At 33.4% G+C, this 25,280-nt stretch overlaps 1 protein-coding gene across 4 annotated transcripts in view; it reads right to left on the reverse strand.

Moving 5' to 3' along the window:
* Nucleotides 1-25,280, reverse strand: part of TTC29 (tetratricopeptide repeat domain 29) — a 243,729-nt gene that overhangs the window by 205,451 nt on the left and 12,998 nt on the right. For all 4 annotated transcript variants that reach the window (XM_055111882.1, XM_003815851.3, XM_034959219.2 and 1 more), the window contains one exon: nt 4,387-4,610. In XM_055111882.1, coding sequence (XP_054967857.1) covers nt 4,387-4,610 — 224 coding nt within the window. The remainder of the gene's footprint in view (nt 1-4,386; nt 4,611-25,280) is intronic.

Genomic DNA, 25,280 nt, shown 5'->3' on the forward strand with positions numbered 1-25,280 from the left:
GTTGTATTATAAAATGCAGTGGTCTCTGGGTTACCCTTCCAATAATTTTTTAATAACAATCATTATCTATTAGAATTCACTGATATTAATTGTTCACTACTACCAGAGGAGTCAACCCACATATTCCCGAAGAGATTACAATTATGAAAAATATTGCCCACTAGGACACCTGTAAGATTAAAACCAAAAGTCAGAAAAAATGAAACAGGTTGATTACAACAAAGGGTCATTCTGCAGAACTGTAAGTAAGTCACCCCAATGTTTCAAAAGAAATTTCTAAAACCGATTCTATTCCTTTACATATACTTCTTTAAAATTCCAATGGAAATTAACATTTATATCAAAATAAATTTAATAACTGGAAAACAAAATAAAAAGGTCTCCCTATCCTGGAAGTTGCTGGAGATTCTGGAGAGCCATTCTGCTTTTCGAGGACACTCACACCAGGTGACAGCTCAGGTGAAAAGTAGAGCATGACCTAAGCTATTTATCTGATGCAAATACTCCCACCTCAGAATACTTCTGTGCTTTGTCTTTCCATTATGAACTTCCTACATAATGTGAATACAACACTAAAGTCTGTTTTGTAATATTTCATATTCTTGGTTATATTTACTGATTAGAGAGTTATTGCTTTTAGAAGTCAGTAAGTAAAACATTTCATATTTTCCACTTCAATAAAAAGTATATATATATAATTAAAAATATATGTAGTCATGAAACAATTTTTTTATATTTTAGTAATTAAACCTTAATGTAAAAATATTTGCAACATTTCATAAGGTTTTTTTTTTAGGAATGAGTTAGATAAGCTACCAAGATTACATATTTAAAGACTACTTGTCAGCTAAGCTATTTTTCTATGAAAAAAAAGGATGGTTTTCTAGAATATTAAATATAAAAGAATACATTCAAGTTTCAAATCTTTGGGCAATCCAAATACATGTCCTGTGCCCTTTACAAAGGCTACAAGTAGCCTTCTCTCCTTGCTTGTAGACCACTTCCTTGAATTGTCAGCAGGTATATTCAGAAGATGAAAATCAATTTTATTGTGGGTTTCTTATGCTCCTTAAAAAGAAGATTCTACAATAAAATAAATTTGGGAAACATTTTTGCAAATTTCCTTTTTCAGTAAACCACACAATATACATCAGCATGCTAAATGCTCTGATTAGTCCTGCAATAAATTAACCTGCTTAACCTCAATGTTAGTTCACCAGGTATTTCTCAAGCTTATTTGGCCAGAAAATTGTTTTGTTTTGCTTTACATCAAATCTGTAAACACCTGTGGAATTTTGCTTTAGTAGAACATAATTTGTGTATCTTAAACAAACATTATTAGAAAAAAATTGCTGCTCAACCCTTAATAAATTTAAAAGTCAAGTGTAAATAATGTTTGAATTATCTATTGATTCTCTTACCCATTACCATTTTTGTCATCTCTTCCCTAGCCCCATGGGGCATAAGGCTCAAATCAGATGTCACAGATGGCACAGCAATGATTCACGACAATGGATAATATTTAAAAAAAAGTATCAGGGACAAAGAAACACTTTAACAAATGGAAAATAACCCAAAAAGAAATGATTGGCTTACTTTAAACACACCTTTGCTATAAAACAGCAAGTGTTTTATAAAGTAATTTAAATAACTCTAGGTTACTGCTCTGTAAGTCTCAAGAGATAGAACTGACCTGAGATGACTATTGTTAGTGCCATAGATTTGATTAAATGAACTTCACTGTGACCCTAGAGTGATGGTTCTTCCAATGAGAAGCAACGAGATTGCTCAGTTATATGCTATCTCAAGAAAATTGTCTCTAATGTCACAACCATATGGAATGGAACTTTAAGATACTATTAACACATTTCTATATTCTAGGCTTACATACACATTTTAAGATTTAGGATTCATTCGAGTTAATAAGAGTGAATGTGCATATCTCATTTTCTGGTACATCCCTAATTCAAACCACAATTTTCCTCCAATAAAGTTCATGTGTTGAATGTGGAAAAAAAATTATAACAATTTTTGAAAAAAGGTGACACAAATGTTTACATGTCCTTCAGCTGAAGTTTTTCCAGTAATACTTTTGTAATAATTTTAATTTTCTATATTTCAACCACAAAAAAGCCACTGCGTTTTGTGGGAGATAATCCTACAGAAGAGACTTTGGCTATTATAACATTGGACTTTGGGCCAGGTGCAGTGGCTCACGCCTGTAATCCCAGCTCTTTGGGAGACCAAGGTAGGAGAATCACTTGAGGTTAGGAGTTCGAGACCAGCCTGGCCAACATGGTGAAACCCCGTCTCTACTAAAAATACAAAAATTAGCTTGGCATGGTGGTTTGTGCCTGTAGTCCTAGCTACTCGGGAGGCTGAGGCAGGAAAATCACTTGAACCTGGAAGAAGGAGGTTGCAGTGAGCTGAGATCACATCACTGTACTCCAGCCTGGTTGACAGAACAAGAGTTTGTCTCAAAACAAAACAATAAGTTAGGCTTTGTTAACTTTTGGATTGGAGAAACATTTTTACTTATAGTAACTTTCCTTTAAGAAATATTATATATTAAAATGTTTTCTACCCTGAAATAGACTATTTGGCATTTTAGGTTCTTATAAATTTGAAAAAGCTTTATGACAAGCTGGCTCACATCTATGACACCTTATGACAAGTGACATATTTAGCTTATATTTACACTATCTCCAATGAAAGCCTCAATTTAAAACAGTGAATATGATAAAATTCAATGGAATAAAACAGCTAATGAGCAAATATTATCTTAATTAGTTCTACTTTCAGTTTAAACATCACTGTAGAATTTTGGGCAAATACTAGAATGTAGGTTGTTTTGTTTTGTTTTGTTTGTTTTGTTTTGAGATGGAGTCTTGCTCTTGTCACCCAAGCTGGAGCGCAATGGAGCAATCTCAGCTCACTGCAACTTTTGTCTCTCGGGTTCAAGCAATTCCCTGCCTCAGCCTTCTGAGTAGCTGGGATTACAGGCATCCGCCATCATGCCTGGCTAATTTTTTTGTATTTTTAGTAGAGACGGGGTTTCACCATGTTGGCCAGGCTGGTCTCAAACTCCTGACCTCAGGTGATCCACCCGCCTTGGCCTCCCAAAGTGCTAGAATTACAGGCATGAGCCACCGCGCCCAGCCAAAATGGAGGTTTTTTATAATAGCACTTTTTATTTACAATAGTTAATTTCTTGAGAAATAATTGTAAATAATATTTTAAAGTTCACCAAAATATTTTTTTTCACATCCATCCTGCAGTGAAACCCTTTTCATAATATACATAACTACCTCCTATCCCACCCCTGCCACACACACACCCTAGTTCATTTGTTTTGTTGTTCACATTTTTGTGTGTCTCATATTCATAAGTCAGGTCACAACCTGATGGGAAATATGTATTGGCTCCAACATATAGAGACTCTTCTAATGTTGTTTACATGACTCCATAAATTTTCTCCATGGTACCATTGGGTAACAGAAAGTTGATGATACCCTATTTTCTCATAGAAAAGCCTGAAATGACATGTAGACATTGTCATGTTGAGGCCTGAGTTTTTCTTTTTGAATCCTGTGGTATTTTCCCCAAAAAATTTGGAGAAAAGAATAATTTAGAATACCAAATTTACATGCCAAATTCTAGAATTTCGTTTTTTTATTTGATTATAGATGACTAGTTAAAATGACCAGTTCCTAATATGTAACTAAGAAATATTTATGACAACAATATCAGTATAATTAGTGTAGAAATGAAAATATTTAATACTTGGAATGTATACTAACTTTCTGGAAAATTTTGAAATACAAAAAATGTATTAGAAATGATGTCATGGAAAATATAAAATTGACAATTTTATTTGCAATTGTGAATTGCAGGATTTTCATGTCTTTTTACTATTTACAAAGATAAATTATCTGATTCAAATCAGTAGGACTTCTTGACCCAAACTTCAAAGTCCACTATCTAAACTTAGGAAAATCAGTGTGATTTTCAAGTTATAGTACTCTTTGAAAGTATCTCCTCTATGAAAGTCAATATTCAGATTACGTATACAGAAAAACTGTAGAAAGGTTTAAACCTAATGATAGGAACTATGTTAATTCATGGGGAAGTTCTGGAGATATTATTAGGTGCTATGTGTTGTCTTCCCTGGCTCGGAAGGACATCACCAGAATGCCCCCGTGTCTGGGCAGCCTCGTGATCCAACATTCCCTTTCCTTAATTCCATAAAGACGCTTAATTGACTGGGTTGAAGTGTGCTAAGTTGTCTTAATGTTTCAAATTCATACATGAAACAATCTGGAATCTTCCCCCAGGAGCTCGGTGTTCTGGCTCCTTCTGTGCTCTGCCCACAGTCCCACCACTTACCTTTCCTCTCAGAGTCCTCAGCCCTGGTCAGGTAATGGTAGAGGTAATCCAGTTTATCAGGCTGCTCCTCCAGGGGCTTCTGCAGCCAGAAGAGGGACCTGACTCTCGCAGCCTCCCTCAGGGCATCCCACTGCTCCATCAGAGCGAAGAGCTCGGTGAAGGACTTATGATAACCATCTCGCAGCATGTCCACACAGATATTCTTCTTGTAGGAGTTCCTATAACTGGCAATATGAATCAGAACACTCTCAGGTTTATGTTAATCCTTTCAGTCCGCACGGTGTTTTCATTCTCTAATAATTAAAGGTTGAATCATGTTGCCTTTTATCCCTCAGTGAAAGCACTGAAAACTATCAAAAGATCTTTGCCTCAAACACTTATAATTGAACAACTTCTGTTTAATGAAAGATGCCAGGAGCTATCTAAACACAGTAATTTTAATGAAATTACATTATAAACATATCAGTTCCAGAGCTGAGCTCCATTTGATAAGGACAAATAAGCTAGTTGACTGATGAATATTAAAAAATACTTGATATATCAGCCTCCCACCAAAAAAAAACTCAACAAGTCAAGCAAAAATAAAACTTGCCATTTAATATCAAAACAATATTCTCTCTATATTAGTAGTTTCACTGTATGTTACAGAAGTTCATCATTCTTTCATTCATGCAGAAAATATTTATTGAAATCTATTACTAACTATATATTTTTTAATTATTTTCAGTTAGAATTAAGTTAATGATTAATAATTATATTCTCACTTCAATAATCAAATGCAAAAAGATAAAGTGACAAATGAATATTCCATTTAGTCAAGCAACAAATAGGTACTGAGTTTCCTACTAAGTGCCAGGCGCTGTTCTAGACCAAATAGATTCCATACCCTTGTGACACTTACATTCTAGGGGCAGAACATGACTAACAAATAAGTAAGCAAATGAGAAATAATTTCAAATCATGAAAATTTCTAGAAAGGAAATAAACAGAATTGTGAGATAATAGCTGTGTAGTGGCTATTATTCCATTAAAAGAACAATTAGATACCAAAAGATATAGCTTTATACTAATTATATTATATTCTTTAAAAAAAAATAGGACAAATGATATGATGTGATACTACTGGCAACAAAAATTCACCGTGGAGTGGAAACAGCCCAGACCACCAAGATTGAGTCCAGTTTTGCCTCACCTCCCTGGGTCTCCAGTCTTCTCATCTCTAAGCTGTGTATATTAGTATATGCTACCTATATCATGGGATTCCTCTAGGAACCAAATGAAATTAGGTATGTGAGAATACTCTGGGAAATGTGAAATCTCACTGCTGCTTCTCAATTCCTCATTATGCATTAGTTTCACCTACAGAGTTCAAAAAAACAAACAAATAACAAAACAAAACAAAGTGACTAGACTTGCATCTACCAAGGATTTCTTATCCATTGGATCAACTTAGGTAGAGAACAAACAAATAAGGAGTGGCAAGCAGGAGAGTGGTGAGACAGGAAGTTTAGAAAAAAAGGCAGGGACCAGATCATGAAGAGATCTTATGGTAAAAACAACAGTGAGAAGCTTGGACTCCAAGCTGGGAGGGAGGTAGAGCTATTGGAGATCAGAGTCAGGGAACTGACATGACGAGACTGCATTTTACAAAAGTCATCTGGAAGAAGTGTCCCAGCTGAACCGCAACCTTCCCCTATATGGCAGTCAGGTTGTTACAGAACTAGTCCATAAAGAGAATAAAGAGACCACATGGATCCTAGGTCAAAAGATCAAATGCCAACATTTAGTATGAGAATAAGATATATTTGAAATGGGGAAGAGAAAAGGAATAGTGCTTCTTACTTATTCCTGTCCTCCAATTGCGATAGAGGAGGAAAGTATGGAGAAAGGCAGTGAGATGCTTGGAGGGCCATGTTCTCTTTCTCTTTCTCACTCCAGTCAAATGGAGGGGCTCAGAGAGTAGAAAAGTCAACATCCTGTGAAATGCAGTGAGAGCCAAGAGTAGAAAACACTCATATCCTGCTTCCCATCTAGGGTTATTGAAGGCAGGGAGGATTACCAACATCCCTCTCCCCACCTCCCCATACGCAAGGGCATGCAAAGGCAGCAAAAGTCCCTGCATAGCACTTCTAGGCAGAGGAGGACCAGAACCAGCCCTGTAATTGCCCACAGCCCATGAATGGTATAGGAGAAGGGACTTAATATTCCAGTGGGCATCATGTGTGGCCCAGAAGTTACTGGGAGGAGAGGGCTGATAAGTCTGTCACAATGTCATCTGGCCATAGCAAGGAGATGTATCCTAATGACTGTTCATGGGCTGCCCACTGGAGACTGAAGGAAGACACAGCTAAAACTGAAATGAGCAGTACTGGCGAGCTCCTGAAGGGTTCAGGTCGGCATATTTCCAGAGCTCATAGAACAAAGACGGATCAGGTACATCAGAGATGGACACATGTAAAGGACTTCGTAAGCTAGGAATGCATTCAGCTATAAGTAAAAGAAACTTGTCTCACAGTGCTGTGAAAAATGGAGGTTTCTAATTTTCTTGCCTAAAGGCAGGCAGGTGAGGGCCTTGGTTCAGTAGCCTGGCAAGTTCAAGACCATGTCTCTGGGGTTATCTTGACTTTCCCTCCTTCTGGTCCCTTACTGGTTGCTACAGGGCTGCTACAGCTTCAGACATTACGTCTACTTTCAAGACAGGAAGAAAAGGGAAAGTGGGTTGGCACTGGCATCCCTTATTTTAGGGAAAAATGAAACATTCCTGCAACCACCAGCAGATTTCCACTTGTTTATTGGCCAGAACCCTGTCACAGCCCCACTCCTCACCTTGGTGCAAGGAGTCTGGAAAAACAAATACCCTGCCTGCTCTTGGGCATGTTGCTGCCCCCAAGCAAAACTAGAGCTATGTCTGCAAAGATGGAGGAAGGAATGGATACTGGCCAGACAAATGCAGTGACAATTACAAAGTCCTGGAAGTCAGAGGTGTCCAGTCTTTTGGCTTCTCTGGGCCACATTGGAAGAAGAATTGCCTTGGGCCACACATAAAATTCACTAACACTAACAACAGCTGATAAGCTAAAAAAAATCACAAAAAAATCTCATAGCCTTTTTAAGAAAGTTTATGAATTTGTGTTGGGCCACATTCAAAGCCATCCTGGGCCGCATGTGGCCCACGGGCACTGGGTTGGACAAGCTTGTTCCAGGTCAAGATCTGAAAATAAATGTTGTTACCCCAGGGGGTTACCAGATAAAATGTAGGATGCCCAGGTACATTTTAACATCAGATAAACAATGAATGATTTTTTTATTAGGAGTATTCCCCAAATATTGCATAGAACACACTTATTCTAAAAAAAAATTTCTTGTTTTTGAAACTCAGACTGAACTGTATGGTCTGTATTTCTATTTGCTAAATCTAGTAACTCTACTCCCCTGAAGCCCCCAGTAGTGCGATGCTGTATCCGTGTAGGAAAATAGGGTGAGGGGAAGAAGTTTTAGAATCTTGAACAACCTGAGAAACTGCCGAATTGGACTGACTTTACCTGAGAGTGACAAGATTGGATTTTTACACTAGGGAGGATCAAGGCTCAGGGCCAGGAATTAAAATTAAGTTATAAAAAAATAAAGACTTTCAATTTAGCATTCTCGAGTCTGTGAGTCAGAAATTCACACCTAATCCAAGAGAAGGGAGGGGAGGAGGGTAAAACCGGGAGCAGGAAGAACAGATGGGAGACTGGTGGTTGTGGAAAGGAGAGGTGCTGGGGGTGGAACCAGGGTAAAGCTGGAGGGATAGAGAGAAGTAGGTGATTTCAAAACATTTTAAGGAGACAAAAATATGGGTTACTTGGTGATTCAAAGGATATCAAGGGTGAAGGAAAGGGAGGAGCAAGGATAACAACCAGGTTTTGGGATTGGGTAATGGGTAATTAGTAATTTGCTGAAGAGGGGAACACGAAAGGATGAACAGGTTTGGGGAAAGATAATGAGTTAAGGTTCAGATAACTGGAGTTTCAGGAGCCTGAGGGGACCTCCACGTGTTACCCTAGAAGGCAGTTTGGGGGGTGACATAGGAGGCCTGAGAGGACAAGGGGTTGTAATCTTGCTCACACAAGCAATGCCACCTTTGTATGTGTATGCACTGGCGGCCAGCCAATCTTCCTAGGAGTGAAGAAAACATTTGGGGGCCAAAATGAAGAAAATTATAAATAGATAAAAATTAAAATTGACCATAAATGATACAAATAAATGCTAGATAGGGCAGTTAGAAGGCTGTCTCAGTTCTAATCACAACAGGGTCAGAAATCCAGAAAAATCACTCTGGGCCTCATTTTCCCCACCTGGAAGATGAAGGTGCTTTTGCTGGATTTGGTCCACAGGAGGCACATTCTAAAAGTATTTCAGAAATAACCAATCCCACGTTGTGTGTAGTCTTGGTGGCATGGAAATTCAGGGACTCCCTAGCCAAGGAGTGGGTTATTGACCCAAATTAGGCCAACTGGTCTCTCTCTCAAAATTCTGAAACCAGAGGCAAGCAACATAAAGGTGTAGGAGGTTGCTGGTGCTCAATGAATCTGGAAGAATCTTGACAAGATTCTCTCGTAGTTCCTGCTAACTACGTCCATTTGAGAGGGCTGGGTCTGGTCTTTTTCTTCTGATCTGGGTTCTCCTCTAAATTCCACTATATCCTTTCAATAAAATCATTTCCACTTGATTTAGTCAGAATCCATTTCTGCTGTCTGTGACCAAAGAACACTAAGTGATTCAGAAGGGGTTGGACAATCATTTCCACAATGCCTTTCAGCTTCAAACATCTGTGATATATAACTGATATCAATTTTTAAAATTTCTAGTACATTTTTAAAAAAGATCATTCTTTACAGACGATGTTACAAATAGAAATGTATTTAAATATGCATATAGAACTATGCTGGTATCATCTCTATTTTTTACACACATGCGCACATACCTATGCATACAAATATGCTACTGTTTAAGCCTCATTGCTAATATTTGAGAGCAAGAAAAGACAATTATAGTGGTTTAATAAATAGGTTCCTATCTAAACCTTCATAGTTATTGCAAATTATTTCTTTTAACCAGAAAATCTTCTTTTATTAAAATAAATCGGCTATCTAAAAAAAAGGAATGTCAATCTCTACCACTAGATTTGAATTTCTCAGGTTTTAAATTTCATAACAGAGAACCATAGCCCAAGTTCACTTGCTGTATGAAAGAGAATTGTTTTAAACACAAATAGAAATATAAACAAAACTCAGATTTATTCGCTTAATCGTTATTTCATTTGGCCATAAACTTTTTAGGCTTTGGTTTCATTTACACATTAAAAAACTTTTATGAATATTAGTCTAAATTAACAGATGCTGTTTTTAAGCATCAGAAAAAGAAAAATCTTCTTGAACTGATGCCATGATACTGGATGAAAATAGAGAATACTGGTAAAATTTATGGAGAGATTTAATATTAGGAAATATGAGAAGAGTTCATCTGACAGGAAAAAAACGTGCCATTCACAGAAGCAAAAGTTGTCACATTCGTGGACATGCTGAATGTATCCTGAGGAAGATCTTTGCCACTGCAGATACTTGGGGCTGCAATGAGATAAGGGATGCAGCTTGAGAATGCATTTGAGAATGAAATTAAGTAGTCAAGCATTTCATATGGGTTTTATTGCCATTTAAGGGCATTATTCATTCAATGGAGATGTTGTTAACTGTTTTGAATTCACATCAACATCTCCCTAAAAAAATGCAGAGATTTAAAAAAATCTAGAGACTGACAGAAAGCAGAGCTGAACAATATGGCATAACTCCACAGAAGGTGAATATATAGAGATGCTGGGAAATGGAGAATTTACTGCTAAACAGCCGTGGAGATATTATAGTGTTTTAAAATTCTGCCTTAAACTATTTTGAATAGCTACTATTTATAGAACACCCACAATGTGTCAGGCACTGTGTAGACATCATTTCTAACTGGCACAATAACTGTATAAAGTACTACTTCAATTTTTACAAATTAAAAAACCTGTCTTCAGTGAGGTTGTGAATTGCCCAAAGCCATACAAGTTATTAATAGTAAATGGCAGAGTTGGAATTCACACCCAGCTCCCTCTGGTTGCAAATTCTGAATTCTTCCCATTTCCCTACATTGCCTCCTATTATATCATGTATTGTTGCTTTTTCTTCTTCTCCTCCTCCACACAATGTTTTATTTATTGCATTGATTAGGAATTTGATGTTATTTGACAATTATGATGCAATCTTTCAATTGGTAAGCCATTCTCTTTATCCATGGCAATCCATGTTTAGGTTGGGTTGGAGACAGAGATCAGTATCATTTTGTGACTCCCCCAGAAAATCCTTCTCTTTAAAAGGAGAGAGCAGACAGCCAGCAGCATCCAGGAAGAGCAAATTAAATGGATATGGTTCCCACTCAAGGGTGTAAACTCTAACAGGAAAAACACTGACAAAGACAAACATTTAAAAGGATAAAAAGCATATACTTCTATAAATATAAAAAAGATGAATAGATGCAATGAATAGAAATTACAATTTATTTTACTTTCTCTGCACCTAAACTAACACATCTAATAAGTAATATAAAACCACCTAAGTAGGTCTTTGTATTAGTTATTAGGTGAATTTTTAAAATCAAAGGCATTATTGTATATTCAATTATATGACTGATATATTTAACATATTTTTTTCATAGGATAAACTGAATTATGGAATCAAGATGAAGCTTTACAGTCAGTGAAATATTTCAAAAGCGGTTCAATAAAAAAACCGTACTTTAAAACAAGATCATAAAATTTTCATTTAATCTGACAAAGATAAAATCAAAAGATATGTAATATCTAATCAAAAGTCAGGATAATACTTTTATTTCATTAAGTTAATATTTATAAGTCACGAGTGGGTTATCCATGTGTCAGTTATAACAGTTTTACATTCATATGGTAGGGATAAATGTTACTGGAATCACCTACGGGATAATTACATTGACTTAAATTAATACTTAAATAGCTTCAGTTAATATAATTTCCTTGGAATAAAGTGAATCACTATTCTTACCTATCTTTTTCGGTGTAGGTAGATATTATGTATATTGTAATTAGAATTAAAAAAGTCATTTCTTGACATACACCTACTAACTGATAAAAATTATATGAGTTGTTTATGTTTTATAGTTTTTGGTAAAAATGCTATTTTTTCCCAAAAGCTAAAATAACAATATAGCATTTTCCTAGCCATATAAATGTATAAAGAGAGAGAAGTTAAAAAGACAAAAAATTTGAGAGTGTTTAAAATGACTTTTTACTTTAAAGCCATATGGAATTACAATGAAAACTGAAAGCATTTTTCTTAATTTTACACACTTAGGTTGTTCACAATTATTAGTCATAGTATTGATTAGCAATGATTAAGAATTGGGCTACCAACAGCCATATATATGTATTTTGTAAGAAAGATTAGTGAGTTAAGATTTTTAGAATTCTTAATTTATTTTCCATGCATTTCAAAATATAGCAAGAAAGAAGTTTCAATATAAAAAGAGCTTTAAATTTAAAGGATTTCCAATGAGTTGACTGGTCTCTGGGGGCATCTACTGGAAATTTAGCAAACTGCAGTTACATCACGTAAATTTGATAACTTTCATTATCCATCCTAATACAGATATTATTTTAATTGATATGCAAATAAGTTGACAAAGAAGATAAATGTAAAGTTATGCATGGTATTCTATCTCATCCATCTGGTAACAGCAAAACATGTAGCTCTCTATGAGATCAGTTAACAAATATTCAACTGTTAAAAATGTAAATAGGGCAGGTGGCATACCATAGATTAACAGTTTTCAAAGCATCCAATTCTTATTTTTGGAAAACTTAGAAAAATATTTTATACTTAAACATTCACATATTTAATGATAAATTTTTATTAATCCAAATAAAATATATATAAAGCACTTTTAAATTATGATGGATTCTCTAAAACAAATCATTTTGTATCTCATACATCCACCAATCATAAATAATATGACTACTGCTTATTTTCTATATGATTTAATTTAATTATTACATGTTAACATCTCAAAAAGTAGAATTTATTATACTTGGATCAAAAGAATTTTTCATTATAGTCATTACAACTAGAATTCATCATTAAAATGAACATTGTTATTAATGTCCTCTAAACATTTCAGAACCTCCTTAAAGAATATTGAACATATAATGAACACAATACAATCATTTCAATGTATTATAGTTTAACATATTTTAATTAAAAAGCTCTTTTTATAATATTATCTGTTATGACTAATCATATAATTTAAATATCACAGCCATTGTAATGATCTTGATTTTTTTGCAGAATTTATAAATCATATTCACTTTGAGAGATTAAAAATATAATTTGAAAGTATAAATATTGTGATATGCTTATATTTTACCATTATATATTTTATATATTGCTGTAAAATTTATATAATTTATATATAATTTTTATAAAATGCAATTAGATATTATATACATTATATATTATTTATATAATATCTAATTAGATATTATATAAATTATATATTATATATTTTTATAAAATTATGCATTATATAAATTTTATATTATATTACTTATATTAAATTATATGATACACAATTTATATAAAATTATATATAAAAATTATATAAAATTCTCCTTGTAAAGAGTCACATAACATTTTAGCTTCATTCCAAAGAGATTGTCTAATGCAATATATTAATTTATAATTTTTCTAAAAATTTCTTGGAATTGCTATCCAAATAAATGATTTCATCTTTTATTATATGAACTGAAAAAATTAAGCAATATAAAAATATTACCAAAAAGTCAGAATATAAATATTAATATAGCATTCTGTTTCAGTTTTGATTTAGACTCAATTTAGGTAGATAGGCCAATTTAACAATTTTAAATATATAAATAAAATCTGCCCCCCAGAACATTTTATGGAATAGAATTTTTATGTGATTATCAAAACAGTTACGCATTTACTAATTTGAACTTTAGATGAAACTGTTACATATGCAAGTTTTGCTTTGTATTTTTGGATTTTTTATCTATTAATAATAAAGAAAAGCATTGTCAGAATTTCAACATTTTAAAAGTATATATACAAATTGAAAAATGCTATTTTGAAAAAACTAACCTAAGTTCAACCTTTATTTTTTAAGAAAAAAACTAGTAATAATTAAGAAATAAAATTTATCCTCTGGCATTTTGTAAATAGTACTATCACTAATATAACTCTTTCAACAAATAATAAAAATATCTAAAAATTTGATCAGTAAAGATTCTCTCAATAGCCTGATAAGAATTCATTTCAACATGGGTGATTATATTTTAGAAGTTATGAAATATTTGTGTAGAATGGGACAGAAATTATTTCACAGATTCTATTTTGATAGAACTGATGTTTTGCATTAAAGGCAGTCACTTTTTGTGAGATCAACAAATGTTTATAAACCAAACAATATTTTCATTGATGATTATTAACAAATATCAGAGGAAAGCATGCTTATTTAGCAAATAGTACAGGACTACAATCTTTACAATAACTTTAGATAATTTCCTTAATAACATAAAGGCATTTTTTATGTGCCCACTTGCTCAAAGTGATTTATTCAAGTGATTCCCATTTAATCAAATATTTGAAGTACAGTAATTGTTATCAACCAGGAATGGATAAACTATTCATCAGACAATAGAAAGTATTACCAAAATAGTTACCCACGGTAGCTGTCGCGCAGCACTTCAGCATCATTCATTTTCTTTATCGAAAAACCTCAAACATACACATTTTTAAGACTTAAAAAAATACTGTTTGTTTTAGAAACATTTGTTGATCTCACAAAAACTAACTGCCTTTAATGAAAACTTCTCTAGTAGTCTGGTAAAAAAGGATTGGAAGAAAAGCTCCTTATATGAGGTTAATTACATATGCAATTTTGATAAAAGTCTTATTACTTCCAAACTCCCTTGAGAAATTCAAACTTTATACAAAATAATTTGTGTAGAAAAATTTTAAGCCAAAGATTCCACATGGAAAGATATTAAATGAGTGTTAAAGGAGAATTTTTCAGGGACAGTATTTTCAAGCCAGGATTACAACACGACTCCAAACACCTTTGGCTAACTGCAGCAAATCATATGGATTCTTGTTCTTTTCTTTCAGATTACACTGTACTTCTCTACTATAGAAAAACCAGTTAAACCTAAGCTGAAAAATAAACCCTGGAAATAATCTTAGCTTTTAAATTGAGTTATAATGATACAAAATAAATTCAAATAAGTAATACAATTCTGGTGTATTCTGTGTCCTAATATAACAAGAAGAAACATGAGGAAAAGAGGAGGGAAACAAAAAATGAGCTTCATATCACAGGACTACAAAGAGTGGACTAAATATACATGTAAATATCATCATACTCACACATCAAATGATCATTTTTGTCTAAATTTGTATTTATAATTTCTATTAACAAAAAACTCCATAGAATATGATATTCACTCTGTTGCGTTCTTCTTTTTAAAACCACCCATCTTCACACTGACACTCTGTTTTTTGAAACATAATTCTATGATACCCTCCACATTTTTTGAAATTTTATTGTTTGGAAAACTTTTTCTCAAATAACATCATTTAAAATTTTCTTTTAGCTTTCTACACAGCATTATAAATAAAAGAACTATCAACTTCCCATATACATTCAGGGAAATATCAAACTTTTAATAAAAATGAAAAGCTGGAGAATATAAAGAACAAACTTAGTAAAAACAAGTTGCATTATAAAGAAAACTTCAGCTCACTGCATTTTTTTTTACTAAAGTATGTCATACATTTTATCTTTGCAAGAGTTTGACGAGTTTTGCAAGTAAAATTCTGTTTCCTCTACACTTGCTAATAGTCATGAGAATCTGTAGTTTGCACCTTCCCATTAAAAATGTATTGTATTTTTTGAAATTATTCACCCCGCCTTTTATCCAGATCATGTCTTTGAAAGGAGGAAGTAGATAATAAATGGAATAATTCATGATTCCCCATTAAATATGAAACTTTCTTTTGCAGAGTTTAGAAAATGAAGTTCTACATAATGTACAAAAGTTGATTAGAACTTTTTTAACCTTTTCAAGAAAAAAACCTTTCATACTAAACAACTACATGAGGAGCTTTCTCTGAGAAAGGTAAAACAACCAATTCTTTATACCTATAGGTTCGTCAAATATATTCTAATGTTGCCCCCTCTAAACATATATTTCCCTATAATACTTTAAACATATTAAAAAATAATGGCAAGAAAAATAGTATACATTGAGTTGTAAACATGACAAGTTTTTAAGAGAAATATAACATTTAAAATACAAAGGGAAAAAATCACATAAATTAAAAATGAAAACAAAACATTATTCATGCTCTTTTCAGTAATGTAATGGAAGATAGTGTAGGGGTAAATAACAAAAACTGCATGTATATTTCTCTTACTATGGCATGTCTTCTAGTGAAGTAATGATATTTTGTCATGAGAAAAAAGTATATACACTTATAAAACTTAACTTTTACAAATCAATCATTGGTACTCCGTTAACTACACTCTCTTGAGCCCCTTTTTTGAGAAAATTTTTAAAAAGAAACCAAATGATTCTTAAGATGACTCTAGTTCTATATTTTTAGATATAAATATTCTATATGTCTTGGGTGAGAAATCTGTATGTCTTGGGTGAGAAATTATATATAAATATTCTATATGTCTTGGGTGAGAAATACCTTAAGAGAAATGTCAAGTTCTGACTACTTAAGAGCAGCAGTTGATCTCTTCTTTGGGTTTTTAAGTTTCTATTATAGAAATAGTTCCTCATTTGACTCAACATATTTTGATTTTCCCCTTATCTAAAAATAAAATTAGAATACATTTCCCTATCAAACTTGAATGCTTAAAAGATAACTACCGAACTGTAAGTCATGTAAATAAATCTTTCATATTATGTGCTCTTTAATTACTGTTGCAAAGTAAGTGTGCGCTGTGCACATGAACAGTGAAGCCAGGAGTTTTCACAGACTATATGTATATGATAAACTTCCAGAACATAATAAAATGCTTTGGCCAGAAAACATCTGTGTATACATAAAAGATCTTGTATATAAAGATCTTGTTTTCCTGAATATCATATTAATTTTATTGCACCTATCTAAACATTTAGAAAATTACTAGTTATAACTAAGAATATGGAATTAGTACATACAAAAGTATATCAATAAGAACATTGCAAGAACAAAAGAAAGTATTTGCAAGAAGATGAAATAAAAGAGCCTTGGATTTAAACTTTTTTAAAAAAATATAAAATAGATTAATAGGCGGAGAACAAGAATATTTTTCTTTTGTATTACCATATAATAATGCAAATACCAACAAAAAGAAAGCTTGTATAATATTATTAGTATTAAACAAAATAGAATTCAGGCAGAAAAAAATTAAAGGAGCATAATAATATCAGATTTATAAACAGATCAATTTACTGAAAAATATAGCAGGTGGGAATCAATGCACCTAATAATATAGCTTAAAAATACATAAAATTAACAGAATAATGAGAAGACATTGATTTTAATTTTTTTCAGAAACTTACAGATAAAGTAGAGGGAGAAGTATTTGAACAGTAATTGCCTAGCTTGATTGAAATAACAGCCTCACACTAATATTTAGATTCTGAGAGATTTTTATATAATTATCTATCAAACAAATAGAGAATATATACTTATTCTTCAAAAAAAGAAATATTTATAAAACCTGACCATGTACTGGTCACACCAGGAATTTTGTAAATTGATACATTTAGTACACATCCATGGATATACATCCATGACACACTTACTAAGCATGAGTAAAGATTTACTTCCCAATCCTGGATCTCCTACAAAAAAAAAAAAAAAAAGAAAGAAAAGAAAGAAAACACCAAAAACTACTCACTGCAAATTTAGAAATACACTTCAAATTTATTTTTTGCTTAAATGCAAAACCAACTATGGAAATTTTCACATATTTAGAATTGAAAGAAAAAAGAAGTTATCACCATATTTAAAAAGAAGGCTATAGATTTAAGTGCATTTTCTAAAAAACAGGAGCAACTGATACTAGTGAAGAAGCTAGCTTTCAACTCAGGATGATAGAGAAAACCCTAACAAAACAAATATTATGAAATAATACTAAATAAAAATCTGAGAAGAAAATATTAACAGTAAGTTAATAAAATGATAAAAGAGAGACCAAAAAGTTGACACATAAAATGAAAGAACTGGTTATGTGAAAAGAAAAAGATATCTGTGCAAATATAACCAAGAAAAACAAAAACAGATAGTCACTAAACATAGTAGCACGAACAGAAAAACCTTCTAATTATAATTATAGTAACAGCTAACTCTTACTGTATGCTTAATGATGTGCCAGGTGCTGTTTTCAATACTTTACATGTAATTAGCCTATTTAAACCTGAAAACAGTTTTAATGAGATAGGTGCTATCATTTTAATCTCCATTGTACAGATGAGGAAACTATAGCACAAAGAGTTTAATTAACAAGCTGAAGATCACACACACCTGTGAGTGATGGAGCTGGTTCATCAACAGAGGCAGTCCAACCCTAGACCCCGTATTATTAGCCATCATTATCTTTACACTCCCTCCAAGATACAGAGAATATTTCAAGAAATATAGAAGAGGCTTTAACATTATTAGAAAATATCATGTTAAACTTTATTGCAGTAAATATAAAACTTTACACAAAGAGGCACTTATTTTTTAAAATAACAATTAGCTGGAGAAGATTTAGAAGACCAGTTACAAGACCTACCTACCCCTTTTCCCCTGACCCCTACTCTCACCAAAGGAGAGAAACTATTCAGTTTTACATGGGAGTTCTACCAAATTTTCAATACTAAGAAATTCCCATTTCATCCAAAATGTGCTAGAGCATTGAAAAGGATAAAAAATTATTTAGTCAATTTTACAAAATACAAGTAACCATTGTAATTTCTTTCACTGGGGGAGGGCCCAGAAAGAGTGCAGAGGAAGAGATGTTTCTAGGTCCAGTCTAGAGCAGAGTTCATTCCTTATGACAACCCACATTAAGAAAAAATACAAAAATTAGCTGGGTGTGGTGGTACACGCCTGTAATTCCACCTACTCAGGAGGCTGAGGCAGGAGAATTGCTTAAACCCAGGAGGTGGAGATTGCGCCACTGCACTCCAGCCTGGGCAACAGAGCAAGACCCCATCTCAAAAAAAAAAAAAAAAAGACACTTACATTGCAGTTCAGCACATGTATAAATGTGAGTGTAATATATTAAACCAATATTTAAAAGCACAAATATGCAAAACGTTCCAATCAGTTTATAATTATTAACTCAATTAATTATCATAACTATTTTAGGAAACAGGCCCTATTATCATTATTTTTTTCAGATTAGGTAACTGAAGTACAGAAAGGTTAAGTAACTTCCCCAAAGTCAACCATTTACTTTGTTAATGAGAGTAAATCTGGGACTGGAGACCAGAGAGTATGGTTTAAAAATTCATGCTCTATTCCATTATATGTAGCAGCCTCCCAATATTTAGCTTTCCTCTATGCAATGCATTCTTTTCTATCCTATTTGTCTACACTCTCTTTCCATTTTTTAAATCCTGGCCATGACCCCCAAACCGATGGGTCAAAATCACTACCCACTAATGAGTCACAATCTATATACCATCTGTACTATAATACATACATACAACATACGTACATAGTATATACATGCATAGTATAGAACATACTATAGTATGTTAAATATTAATAAAGGGGAAATAAAACACTTGTACATGACTGTCAATGGCCATCAAGATAGTTCAAACAGGAGTTCTGCTCTCTATCAAGTGTTTCAAAGGAGGCCTCACAAAGCAGGAAACTGTTAAGTTGAAGCTGGAAGATAAAAGCTTGCCCAGTACACAAGGCATGAGAGAAAGCAGAGGGTTTTCCAGGCAGAACACATGTGCAAGGCTATGAAGGGGTAAAAGATCATGGGTTCTCATTCCTGTGAGGTGAGCTAAGCACTGTATGAATAGAGTACCAAGGATGCACATACGAGCAGAGCAGCAATGGCCCCAGCTCTCTTGAAGCTTGTAGTCTAGCATAGGAAACAATTATACTGTATTGCAATGGCAATACAGTGCTATAAGTGCACTGGAGATTACAAGATAGTAGCAAGTTTATCTAATACAGTCAAGCCATTTAAGAATGAGTAAGAATCATGAGACAGTAAGGAGAAAAATCATTCTAGGCCAAGAGAATGGAAATACATTAAGAATGAGAGATGAGAGAAAACACAGTTTAATGAAGACCTGAGTATTTTCAGAGGCAGAATGGTATAATGCTCCAAAAATGAGTGTTAGACCCAGACTGCCTAGATTCAAAGTCAGCTCTTCTACTTATTATGTGTGTGTCCTTGGGAAAGTTACTTAGTATCTCTGTGCATCAATTTTTAGCTGTAAATTGAACTAATAAATACTTTTTGTGAATTAAATGAATGAATACATATGAGGCACTTAAAATAATACCTGAAACATAGAAAGTGCTCTACAAATATTAGTCATTACTATTATTTTTGCAAGAAGATGAATTTCAAAGCAGGAATGGAAGGAATTAAACTGGAAACAGTATGCACAGGCTGGGATCAGACTGGCCTTAATTAAAAAGTATTTCTTGAGTGCCTACTATGTGGATACTGTTATAGGTGCTGGAGACTCAGCAGTGAACAAGACATCCCTCTAGTTGCTCAGGTCAGTTCAGAAGGAGTCATTTTTTATCTATTCCTTTACTAAGTTCCCATGTTTACTCCATTGGTAAGCTCTCATCTCTCTGTCACTTAAATATATTCTAAATTAGACCACTTCTCATCATTTCTACTACATCTGCCCTGGTCAAGCCACCAATGTCTTTTGCTTGGGGTGTTCCCCAGTCAAATATCTACAGAGCACAATAGCCTTGAGTGATCCTTTTAAAATAAAGTGACATCATATCATTTCCCTGCATAAAATGAGCCAAAGGTTTCCTAGCATACTTAGAAGAAAATTTAGGCTTTTTGGAAATTATTCTGACCAAATAACTTCTATCCCTTAGGAACAATGTGAAGGGAATTTTTAAAAAATCCAAAAAGCATAAAAGAGATTTGGAAAGATTCTTATTGATCATCTAAGAGTTTTGGAAGATACTATAGTAATTAATTAATAAGTAAATTAATAAACAATTTGTATTAACTTAAGGACAGAGGCAATCAACATTGGAAATTTTCCAACAACACAAATCTTTCAATATATAAACCTAGACTAAAACAAAAACTAATAAAGCAAAACATATAATTAAAACTTTTCTAAAATATATTATTCATTTCCCTGCCATATGAAACAGAGTAAGGTCAACAAAAAATGCTTTGTTATGAATTCTGTTATTTAATTTCAACACAATGTAAATACACTGAAAAGGGTGGCTGCAGGGCCCAGTCATGCCTTGCCCTTGTCCCCAGACAGTCTGTCCTTTTCACAGTGGCCAATTATTTTATCTTCCCCATGTCAGCTAGTATTTCAGTATTTTAGCTTCTTCCTTACAAATTTAATTTACCTAAAGTAGGAAAAACAGGATGCTTCCATGAAAAGCAATATAGGCAAGCTAGTTAAATAAGAAAACCTAATTTTATATATATGTCTAAGTCGACAGACTTGGCCTAAGGATGCCTCCACAGCCCTCCTGACAGTAAAATATGTAGGCTATTTTTCTGGAGCTTTTCTTTGTTGTGTCAAGGTTTGCATGCATATACTGATGTTGGTTAATATAAATCTGACAACTGAATTAGTGATGTGTTCCTGATATTCTTCTTATGAAGGAACTGTCAAGTTTTGCCTGCACTGTGTGGATTGCAGGGAAGAAGAGGAAGAAGCTTCTCTATTTGGGTTTTCTAGCTATACAGTATCTGTGATGTGCAATACAGCAAAGTGCCATAGAATAAGGTATGCCTGTATTTAATATGACTTAACATGCTTACACTTTAGTTTAAAGAGAAGCACTTAAAATATATTGAAAGATTTTTATATAGTGGTATGTAGAAAAGTGGGATTAATAGTTAAAGCACAGAGCTTGAAGATGCTAATACACACACACATATATACACACAAACATGCACACATACTATATATATATTTATGAAGACACACACTACATATATTTGTATGTGTGTGCATATATATATATATATATATACACATATATATCTTGATAAGTTGCCTTCCTAGGTCAAAGAAAGGGTGATCATATTTTAAATGGTCTCAGAGAATCACTGAAATATAAACATGAAGTTTTAAAAGCTTCCAAATAATAAAAACTATCAAGGAAAAGCATCTCCTACAAACTTATATTCTCTTTTTTATTTCTTATAACTAGACATTTAAATGCTTTTATTTTAAAAGAGAATTAAAAAATAAAAATAAAAGAATGATAATGCTGTTCCCTTCTAATCTGGAGGTGGGCATCACCTGATTATGCTTCCCAGAAAAGTCCCTGGTCTGGTAATATCTGTGGAAACCCTGGTGAAGCAAAAGAGTTCTTGTGAATCCATAACTTGGTTTTGCTTTAAACAGTGAGATGGTGATGCTGGTTATTACAACATCTCCAATTTCCAATATAGAAAACAGAACCGGATACGGGTATAGGCCAGGGAGATGATTTCTCCATAGTTGCAGTAACCTCAGTAATTTTAAGGATTGTTTTTCAGCCATAATGGAGACTTGAAAAGGGTAGACCCTTTTAAATAGTTTTTAATCTTCCCTGTTTTCTTAATACAGAAAGAAGACACTATCAAAGACAAAACTCAACATAATAAAACCATCTTGCCCCATACATTGAGAGTGATGTGGCTGGATCATTGTTTATCCCACTAACTGACAGTTCTGGCTGATTCATCCTCTGTGGTACCTGTGTGCTTGTCTCCTTTTATCTTTTTTTATTTATCACTTTGTCCTATGACACTGAAAAAGGAATTTCCCAAATAGTTTTTAAATAGAGAAGTGCATTTTGCACTGTGGTTTATGGGCTATTGTAGGAAGAACCACATCCTTCAGCTATATTCTTTGTATTTCTAAAACTGCGAGTTTATCTGTACATTTCTGAAAAGTTTTTATTACAACTTGAAATTTTCTTAAAAAACTGTCTGGGCATGATGGCTCACAGCTGTAATGCCAGCACTTTGGGAGGCTGAGGTGAGAGGACTGCATGAAGCCAGGAGTTCAAGTTCAATCTGGGCAACATAGTGAGACCCTGTCTCTACAAAAAAAAAAAAAGTCCCCTCATTGATTAGTATTATAAGTTTGAAATATATGTTATTTAAAACTCTGCCTTTAGAACATGATGAAAATGATACTTAGTACAAAGCAAAAGATATAACTATACATAAAGAAAAATGATAAATTAATATCACTACATAAATCAACACATTAAGTTAATGCAAAATATTTAGGTTATTTATACTATTAATAAATGCTTAAAAGCCAAAGAAAAATGAGCAATGATAATTAATAATAGTCTGAATTGAGTGTCGTCTACACGTGTTTCATATAGAGAATCTCATTTACTTCTTGTAAGAATTTCTTGTTATTATGCTCTCCAAACAGTTGTGGAAAGCAAAGATTGGAGAAAGCAGGTAACCTTAAGACAATACAGGTATTACATAACAAAGCCAAGTTTTCAACCACAGAAGGAATCAGCTCCTATAATAGCCAGAGCTGCTAGTCATGATTCCCATGCTTTCCTCTTAGAGACATCTTTTTTTAATGTCTATTAGAGCTGGTAAACTTAAACACCATATGTGAAAATAGCATTTTAAAGCAAACTCCTAAAGGACACAAAGATATAAACGCCTAAGAAATTGGCATTTCTATGTTCTGTTGACATTTGAAATCTTTTCTTTTATCTCTATATTTGGTTTTGGTGAAAATTTGAGACCATTTTTTTGTACCTAGTGAACATTGTTGTTTTATTCTGTCTTGTTTTGTTTTTTAAAAAGCTCCTTCCAACTACATTTTTTAAATTCCCCAATTTTAAACTTTACTGATATCAGTCTTTTCCCCCTTCTTCTTTCTGCTTGTTCTTCTTCTTCCCTTCCTTCTCTTTCTTTTCTTTCTTCCTTTTCCTTTAAATCATGGCAAAACGATCTTTTCGTTCCTGGTTTCACATCCTAGAGATCTGATCTCGAAGACAATGCCAGAATTTTTTCAAAAAGAAGTGGCAATTCCTTCTCTCTTCCCATCTGCATTCTCTGTAATCGCTTATTTTTAAAAAATATTCATGAGAAAGAAGAAATTTTCTCTTCATTTTAGAGCACCAAAATCTTCTTTTCCTAGCAGGAAACAGGGCTTCTTCCTTCTCCTGCCCACCTATCTCTGTCTCATCTGGAGATTAGTCATGTAAACATTTGCTTGGCAACTGACTTCTTCAGGAAGTTAATTTGCAAACCTCCATAGAGAATTTATTACTTTACCAAAGAGCAAACTTTTTTAAGAGAAACCAAAATGATTTCACAAACATTTTCAAAAGTAAACAAAAATGAATGAAGCAGAGGAAGAGCACACTTGAAAGGATCTAACTTCCAATAAAGAATTATGAAATATTGTATCTTAAATAAATGGCTTCATCTTGCTCCATATGTTTGAGTGCCAGGGCATTGTGCAAATCCAGAAGCTAGATTTGCATATAAAAAGTATATTTGTAGTTCATAAAAGCATCTTTGGACAAAAATTTTGAGATTCAAGATAAAAACCTAATCTGCAAAAAACAAAATGTGGACTGGCAAAACACTAATTTACTTTGAGTAAGTATAATACAATTCAAAATGAGGCAGGAGAAAAAGGTTTTAAAAGATATGAAAGTAGGCCAGGCGCGGTGGTTCACGCCTGTAGTCCCAGCACTTTGGGAGGCTGAGGTGGGTAGATCACGAGGTCAGGAGATGGAGACCATCCTGGCCAACATGGTGAAACCCCGTCTCTACTAAAAATACAAAAAAAATTAGCCGGGCGTGGTGGCGGACGCCTGTAGTCCCAGCTACTTGGGAGGCTGAAGCAGGAGAATGGCTTGAACCTGGGAAGCAGAGCTTGCAGTGAGCTGAGATCGCACCACTGCACTCCAGTCTGGGTGACAGACCGAGACTCCGTCTCAAAAAAAAAAAAAAAAAAAAAAGATATGAAAGTAAATTGTTCTTTGTTTCTTTACAGCCCAAACTCACTGAATATAGTAACGAACAGTCCTAACTGCCACTAAGCTTGCTGACAAAGTGATGCTCAATAAACATCCACTGATGATGCTAAAAATAAGATGTTCGGAAAGAAAGTAATATCTTAGAGATGCCCACAATTTTGAACCAAATATATTCTTCTGCATAATAGAACTTGATATCTGAAGCAGAAAATAATATTGAGCAGATTAACATACTCTGTCCCCAGATGATTTTGTTTCCTCATATACATAGCTAAAGCTGTAAAGTGCCCTCTAGAAATGTTTATTTGAATCTATAAATGACTCTTTTATTACTTAGCTACTCAAAGTAATTATGATATGATAATAAGTGATATTTTAAGTTCTTTTTGAAAACAATAATGCATTCTGATAATATTATACAGAATTAAAAATCCGAAGTACAGAAGTACAGAAACTCTTCTGACATGACTGTCTGTACTTGTTAAAGATCAGTTAGATAGTAGCAGTGAACCATTTGAGGTTCACTGCTAAGTCAAATTTGACTTTGAAGTTTAAAGTCAAATCATCATT

This window comes from Pan paniscus, chromosome 3 (genome assembly GCF_029289425.2).
Source record: "Pan paniscus chromosome 3, NHGRI_mPanPan1-v2.0_pri, whole genome shotgun sequence".
Taxonomy (NCBI): domain Eukaryota; kingdom Metazoa; phylum Chordata; class Mammalia; order Primates; family Hominidae; genus Pan; species Pan paniscus.